The 7,943-nt window shown below is 64.6% G+C and overlaps 2 protein-coding genes across 2 annotated transcripts; one reads left to right on the top strand and one right to left on the bottom strand.

Annotated features, from left to right (window-relative positions):
• Positions 1 to 181: 181 nt before the first annotated feature.
• MNEG_11642 (hypothetical protein) lies at positions 182 to 890 on the top strand (the record flags this gene model as incomplete). The annotated part of the gene is made up of 2 exons (XM_014039887.1): positions 182 to 253; positions 669 to 890. 2 exons carry the CDS (start codon positions 182 to 184, stop codon positions 888 to 890), a joined length of 294 nt encoding a protein of 97 aa, XP_013895341.1.
• A 1,317-nt stretch (positions 891 to 2,207) lies between these two features.
• Positions 2,208 to 6,467, bottom strand: MNEG_11641 (hypothetical protein; the record flags this gene model as incomplete). Its single annotated transcript, XM_014039886.1, has 10 exons — positions 2,208 to 2,918; positions 3,167 to 3,231; positions 3,485 to 3,524; positions 3,837 to 3,991; positions 4,271 to 4,349; positions 4,564 to 4,656; positions 4,796 to 4,912; positions 5,183 to 5,269; positions 5,540 to 5,761; positions 6,117 to 6,467. The coding sequence occupies 10 exons, from the start codon at positions 6,465 to 6,467 to the stop codon at positions 2,208 to 2,210; spliced, it is 1,920 nt and encodes a 639-aa protein (XP_013895340.1).
• Between the last annotated feature and the right edge of the window lie 1,476 nt (positions 6,468 to 7,943).

The raw sequence follows: 7,943 nt of genomic DNA, 5'->3' as shown, positions 1-7,943 counted from the left end.
GCGCGGCGACCTGGTGCGGCAGCTGGCGGCGCTGCAGGCCGTCGCCGGCAGCGCGGGCGCGATCCAGGCGCAGCTGCAGCAGCGCGTCGAGGCGCTGTCTGCTGAGAAGGAGCGCGTTGAGGGCAACGAGCGGCTGGTGTCGCGGCAGACGGAGGCGCTGTTGGCTGAGCGGGGGCGGCTGATGGACTCGCTGCAGGCTGAGAAGGAAGCGGTGCGGCAGATGGAGGCCGGGATCACGTCGATGGCGCACCAGGTGGGGTAGGGGGTCGTGACTGATCTTTTCTGAAGGGTGGGGAGCGGAATAGGTTGAGAGCTGGGGGGATTGATGGGAAGGGGGTGTTGCAAGCAGACGCATGGTCGGGTGGAGAGGTTGTGTTGGGGGTGGGAGGTCGGATGATGGTCCAAGGTAGCGGCCGGCAAGACAGGTCCCTCCCCTTCTTCATACACTGCATGACACACGCCTGCACACGCATGCATGCGCGCGCACCTGCACATGCACACACACACACACACACACACACACACACACACACACACACACACGCACACACACATGCACACACACACGCACACGCACACATACACACTCACACTCACACAAACATACACACGCACACACTCAACACTCACACAAATTCTCTCACACACTCACTCTCACTCCCCCCCAGCTGTCCCTTGTCCTTGACGACCGCGAGGTGCTGCTGGAGCACCTGGCGCGCCTCATGCAGCCCTGCGACCTCGACGCCCTCGTCAGGGACATGCACATCGTCAGCGACGACAGCCCCGCGGGGGGCGGCCGCCCTGCGGGGGCCGACGCGGGGGCGTTCGGATCGCCCGCGGCGGAGGGCGGCGCGGCGCCGTGGGAGCTCGGCGGGGGCGGGTTTGCGTGAGAGGGCGCAAGGGGCGCGCGGGGCGGCGGGGGCGACGCACCGCCGCCGCCCGGCGGCGCACGCGCGGTGCCAGGCGGAGCGCTCGCTGCACGGCATGTTATTCAGCTGCAGAATTTCAGCAGCGCTGATGAACCTGGATTGCTGGCCCGCACACGTCGTATAAAGGGCGGCAACAACACTCGAGTCGATGCGCGCAGGGGCTCCTTGCGCGTTCGCCGGCGAGCCGCTGCGCCCAGCGGTCCATCGGGCTGGCTAATGCTATAGGCCAGGACCCTGTTGTGGAGCGCATTGTTGAAACTGGGAAGGACTCAGAGCTGCAAGCTTTGTCCCAGCTCGCGTACTATACTGCCTGAGAGCACGGGGTCTTGGGATCTGCACCACTTGACACACACACACACACATTTGCACGCACCTACACGCTGATTCGCACACACCCACACGCACACACACGCAACCACCTGCCCACGCGCTCACACACAAGTGCACCCTGTGCTGGGGAGGTGCATTTGGGCCAGGCGCAGCTGCTTGTTGTGCCAGGCAAACCTCCAAGTGCTGCTGTTGGTGTGTGCTGTGCAAACCTTTTCGATCCAAGCGCATGCACACTCCCCTTGCCCCCTGCTGAAAAGAAGCAATCTGATCCGGACACCCCGCCCAAGCCTTATGGCGATTGCTTCTCTTTCGACTCGGCTGCGGCGCTTTCTATTGGCACATCCCGCCGGCGCTACGCTTACACTGCGGCACTGTGCATTGCTCTCGCTCACACCGCCCACGCGGCCGCCAGCGCGCAAATGCGGCCTGAAGAGTCCGGGCCTGGGGTGTCAGGACCGCACCGTTTCTGTGTTTCCACTCTGGGGACATTGGTGCATCGCAAGCAAGCAACACTCGGGGACGGGCCTCAAAGAGGGTGAACAGGGAGGGAGGAACACCAATCACACACGCTTGTCTGCATTCCCCCCACGCCGTGCGTGCACGGCTCGGAGGTGTCCCTCCAGACAGCGCGCGAGAAAACCGCCCCTTGGCCATGTTTGACGCAAGACTGCTGCTGCCTGTGCGGCGTCGCCCTGTGAGTCACTCCTGTTGTGACGACCGCCGCTGCGCGGTGCTAATAGCAAAAGGACCGCCGCCAACTGTGTATGCCCTTGCCTTTACAACCGACGTGCGCGTTTGTGTAACCTCTCAGTGTGCCTGCCCAACCTTGGAACATGATTACACCAACTCTGATTCATCAACTCAAGCCGCACTAGAAGGCGAGGCAAGGCGCCGTCGCCGCCGTCGCAGCCACGCAGGGTCGCATCTGCAGCCGCCAAAAGCTGTGCATCAACCGCTCGCCGTGGGCAGCGCAGGCGCGCCCGTTGCAGCGGCGGACGCGTCGGCAACGGCCGGCCCCGGCCCCGCAGCCGCCGGGGCTGCCGCCGGCGGGGCGGAGGGGGCGGGGGTTGCTCCAGTGGCGGTGCTGGCGGATGCTGGCGCCGCGGGTCCCTGGACCGGCCCGCTGTCTGGTGGAGCGGCAGCAGCACCTGCTGGGGCCACGGCGCCCGGGAGAGCCTTGCGCGTCGGCGCAGCGCCGTTGGTTGCGCCTGGGGCGCCGGCAGCAGGAGCCGCGGCAGTGCCTGCTGTGCCCGCGCGAGGGGCCGCCCGCGCCGCGGCACCCCCGCCGGCCACGGCGGCGCCCGGCGGCGGCGCCGCGCGCGCGGCCACGGGCGCGACCGCGGCGCTGTCCTTCACCAGCTGGGTCGTGATCACCCTCGGCTTCGCGACCGCCTTGAGCGCGTCCACCTCCTGCGCCGCCTGCTCCAACCCCGGCCCGTTGTCCGCGATCACCACGCGCCCCGCAACCTCGGAAAGCGCGCCGCCCGCGGCGCCGAGGCCCTCGAGGCTGTCGAGGGCGGGGTTGTTGGTGATGACGAGGTCGCCGGTCAGGGCGGCGCCGACGGACTGCAGGGAGCGGGGCAGGTCGGCCAGCGTCTGGAGGGCCGCGTTGGAGCGGATCAGCAGGTCGTAGCCCACGCGCTGCAGGTTGCCCAGGCCCTGGTGGGTGGTCGCGTCACGCAGGTGGCAATGGGGAACAGGTCGTTATTTGGTCATCAGCGTGGGGTCGAGGTTTGGAAACTGCAAGGAAAACAGTCAAGGGTAAGGGCTGCGAAGAGGCCCGGCCTGTGGGCGGCGGCTGGTCGCGACCGAGGGGGTTGTCCGGGGTCCGTGGCGCTGGAGCAGGGGCCGGGGCGCAGCAAGCGCAAGCGGCGCGGCGGCCTCGGGCCGGGGTGCCGCCGCCGCACCTTGAGGCTGGTGATGTTGTTGTTGAACGAGATGGAGAGCTGCGCCCCGACAGACGTCAGATTGCCTGCAGCGCGGGGACACGGGGCGTGTGTTGGGGTTGTGCTTGTGCCGCACCGCGAACATGTATAGCGCTCACTCAGCGAGCAGTGCTGGCGTTGGTGTCTAGGTGGCGGCAAGTTGGTGGCTGGCAATCACTCAGCCTGTCACTCTCTTGCGCACGGCCGTGGTAATGTCACAGGGCGAATGTGACGAGTGCCGTAGAGGCTTCAGCAGCGGGCACGCGTGTCGAGGCTGCCCCTCAATCGTGGCCTGCTCACCAAGGCCCTCGAGGCTCTCCAAATCAGGGTTGACGCCCACCTGCAGGGCGGGGGGCAGCAGGAGCGGCGAATACAAAGTTTGCCGGCGAGCCAGGACTACTGCAGCGCGATACCACTGGACTACTGCAGCGCCCCACTGCATGTGCACGCACGCGCGAGCGTACACGTGCACAAATGTGCATGCACACGTGTGCCGCAAGGGCAGCATGGCTGACTGGATGCACGCAGGGTCGGTGGCGGGGCTGACTCAATGAGAAGCAGCTTCGTTCAGGGCTGAGTTCACTGGAGCCGACACCAGCCGAACTGCGGGTGCTGCCCGCCTGCCAGCTGTCAGCGCGAGACTAATGCGCACCACGCAGTTGAGCCCGACCGAGCGGATGTTGCTCAGCGCCCCCAGTGACTCCAGGGAGGTCTCGTAGATCACCAGGTCACCAGGGATGGCCGCGATGCGCGAGAAGCCGTCCAGGTCCTCGAGCTTGGGGTGGCCCATGACCGCCAGGCTGATGCCTGGCGGGGCGGCGGGCGGGAGCAGATGCACACACACATGCGCGTGTGGAGCAGGGCTGCGTCACTGAGCGACCGCGCACGGCTTGTGGAGGGATCGCGCCCCAATCCCCCCCCTGAGGCGCAGCTTGCATGACGCCAATGCGAACTCATCGAGCAGTTGCTGATGCATCGAGGGGGGGGACTGGAGCAGGCATAACGACTGGGGCTTTTATAAGCCGGGGCTGTCGCATGCTGTGGCCTTGCAGCTCTGAAGGGCACGAGGTGCTGCCGCCAGCTCACCGACGCTGCGCAGGGCCTTGAGGCCTGCTGTTGATACCAGCTCAAAGTTGTTGACCAGGGACACCTCGCCGCCAACAGTCTGGACGGGTGGGGGGTGCGGCACGCGGGCGCCGACGTTCGTGCGCATGTAGTGCTGATGACGAGCGGGCGTGCTGCAGCTTTTGCGTGTAAAGGTGTCTGGCAGGCAATGAGAAGAGCTGCCGCAATGTGTATTGCTGCCTACTCGAAGGATGCAATGTCGCTGCGCTAGCTGGGGCGTGCGTTTGCAACCAGCTGCCGGACCGCGGCCCCACGCGCGTCCTTGCCTGCAATGCCCCCAGGCCGTCAAGTGTGCGCAGGAGGGGGTTCTCGCGGATCACCAGATCATAATCCAGCGCTGCCAGGGACTGCGTTTAGCCGGAGGGGGGCGGGCGGGGGCGCCGAGGTTTGGATGAGGCCGCGCGTGTTGGCTGTCGCGCGACACAAACGGCAGGCAGATGGCAGGCTTGCGGTGCGGCCATGCAGCATCCAATTGGAGGGGCTCACGTCGAGGCCGGTCAGGTCTGTGAGCAGGGGGTTGGTGTCGATCCACAGGCGGCTGAAGAGCTGCGTGAAGGGCCCAATGCCGCGCAGGCTCTGCAGCCCGTCGTTGTCCCAAATCACCTGGCAGGGGCGGTCGGGGGTTGACCGGGGTTAACATGTTGGGCCAACGCGGCAGCATGCCTGCTTGTCAGCAGACCCGCGGTTGAACCTGGCGTGGGCAGAGGAGGCGCACCCGCTTTGTGCACCTGCTGCCTGAATTTCAACCGGCAGAATCCTGCAGCTTGAGCAGCACCCGAGCAGTGCTGATTTGTCCCTTGACCCAGCCACTCCAGCCACTCTGGTCAACCCCTGCGCCCTGGGGTTCACACAGGCCGGCCCACCCCCGCCCACCAGGTCCTCCGCTACGTCTGTCAGGCGTCCCAGGCCCGTGAGATCCTTGATCTTGTTCATGTGGGCCAGGGTGAAGCCACCAACACTCTGAAATGTATTGGAAATAGAGGAGTGCGGAGGGGCGGCAGCAGGTTCAGGGAAGGTGACTGATGATCAGCACCACAGACGGATCATGCGACACTGCCAGCCGGGGTGTGGCTATGGAAGGGGTGACTGAATGACGCTCTGGAAAGCGGGCGCGGCAGGACGAACTTGCATGCAGCTCTGCTTCATCAGCAGGAGTGGACCACGGCTCCCATCCCCCTGACAAGCAGGCGGCCACGCACGCCTGCAGCTCTGCTGGCCCCTGCCGCTCACCTCGAGCTTCTCCAGCCCGGCCAGCGACGCGATGCTGCTGTTGCCGTTCACCCCGAACAGCACCAGCGGCCCAGACACGGTCTTCAGGTTGCCCAGTGCCGACAGGTCTGGGATTGTGCCGTCGTCCCAGATGACGAGGGCCCCCGTGACACGCGGTGCGGTGCGGATGCAGGAGGCCGCGTCGATGAGGCTGGCCAGCTCGACCTGCTTCGCGCTGGTGACCTGCGGTGGGAGCAGGGGTGTGGGGGTACCGGTTGTGAATTGCAAGGTTGCTTGGTTGGGTGGGGACGGAGAAAGTACGCGCACGGGGGGAGGAGGGGGCCGGCAGGCCGACACACAAACGGGGCGGGTTGCCGTGTGCGGCCAGCGCCGGCTGCTGCCAGAGATGGCACAGGGACGCCACCTCCCGCAACAGTACGCGGGCCCGCGCCTTCTGTAGCAGCAGCAGCAGCTAACCGCCGCAAGCTCAATTTCGTATGTGTGGGTTTTCCGCAAGAATATGTGTCCCGTTAGCCAAGGGCAAGGCATGCTGTGGCCTGAACCTCAGTTCTGTATGTCCCTGCAACCCGCAGCGCACGTCAAGTTTGGGCAGCGGCGGCGATTGGTCCAGCAGGGGTCTGATGTTTGTTGGTGGCGTGGCCCCGTACGCGATGACCAGTGACTTGGTGGCGCCTGCGAGAGATGACGCGGGATCTCTCAGCGGGGTCTGAGAGTCCGCCAGCGCAGGCAGCAGATCCTGGGACCCAGCACGGGGCCTCAGCAGCTCACATCCCAACTGACGCAGCTTCCTGCTGCCGCGGCCGCCGGCAGGCGTGGGCGCGCCCAGTTCGCCATCCCATTGGGGTGCAGCTGCGGCTGCTGTGTATGCTGCTGCTATTAGCAGCAGTGTAAGCACTCCACAAACCCGTGGTGCTAGGGGCGCTGCCATTGGGGTGTGAATGCCAGACACGCGGTGTTGGGTGGATGTGCCGCCTCGCTGCTCAGCCGCTATCTTGTTGACGTGACTGATGCCTTGACTGAATTATTCCCCGTGTATTGTTTGCCTTGTGCGGACCAAAAGGACGCAACGGCTTCCCCGCGAAAACAACGCTAACGCAAGGGCCGAAGGTCCCAGGCCTATGGGCTGCGTAGGACGTTGATAGACAATGTTCTACCTGAAGATTGACCATTTGGACGCCAATGGTTCAGACGGCGTTTTGGGGGTCTGGGATCACAACCTCCAAGTGCCCTGCAGCCTCGGCATTTTCCAGCCTGGGCCTTTTCGGAAATCAGCACACAGCGTGCCCTCATCGTACAGGCTCTGCTTGTGGGTCGAGCTTAGGGGACTGTACCGTAGCACACGCACAAGAGTCAACCCATGCCTTGACCAGGCCAGGTCAACAGGCGCCTCATCGATGTGACCTGATCGAGATGGTGTTGCTTCTCATCCCTTGTGCCTGGAAGACTTTGTCGCTGTCGCACAGCCACCATATGCGCAGCAATCATTATTCCCGCACACTGCACCTTTGACTGATGCCGATGACACCGGTCACCGAAGTTGCGGGTAGACAAGGATGCCTGGCAGTACTTGCCCTGTTCGAGCTGTGGCCTCGGCCGCCACACAACATTTCTGGTTGATTCCCACGAACGACTCTTCGCCCCTCAGCTCATACGTAGATAACAGGCCGCCAAATCACAGTTTCGTGTTGTGAGAGCACCCTCTTTGCAAAGTAACAGCTCTAGGGAGCACCAGAAACCATGAGTGTCCTTCAAAAGATTGCGGAGATTGAGTCGGAGGTGCGCTGGGCGGCGAGATCGCTGGTGTCGTGGCTCAAGTGCTGCAATGAGGGGGAAGTCATGTGGCGGTGTTGCAATGGATTTCGCGAAACACCGATAGACTGCAGTGGGGGCCATGGGTGCGATGCGCCGCTTTTGCGCGCGCTGCCGCTCGCAGTGCAGCCTGAGCGTGCGCTGCTGCCGCCGCAACCGCGTTTTGCAGCAGTGCCACAGCCTCCTTGCCAAACGCTGCCTCTACCACCCGCCTCTATTGTTAATTTATGGCACCATTACCCTGCCATCATAAAATGCTTCTCCTCGCAGATGGCCAGGACCCAGAAAAACAAGGCCACCATGGGGCACTTGGGCATGCTGAAGGTGCGGCTGGGCGCGGCACCCAGCATGCAGCAGCTCCTTGCTGCCTGGTGGCGCAGAGCGGCTGTGGCTCGTGACCACCATGCAGTGCTGGCTGCGTCGTTTTCAACCGTGCGCACGGATGTGCTGATTTGCCGCCACCACCCACTCACATCTTACCCTCAGGCCAAGCTGGCCAAGCTGCGGCGAGAGCTGCTGGATCCATCAAAGGGCGGTGGCGGCGGCGGTGGCGGCGACGGTGCGTTGCAGCGTCAGCTCTTGGGCTGCCACATGC

This window comes from Monoraphidium neglectum, assembly GCF_000611645.1.
Source record: "Monoraphidium neglectum strain SAG 48.87 unplaced genomic scaffold scaffold02842, whole genome shotgun sequence".
NCBI lineage: Eukaryota > Viridiplantae > Chlorophyta > Chlorophyceae > Sphaeropleales > Selenastraceae > Monoraphidium > Monoraphidium neglectum.
The sequence above is the reverse complement of the archived record's forward strand: the minus strand, read 5'-3'. Positions and strand labels throughout refer to the sequence as shown.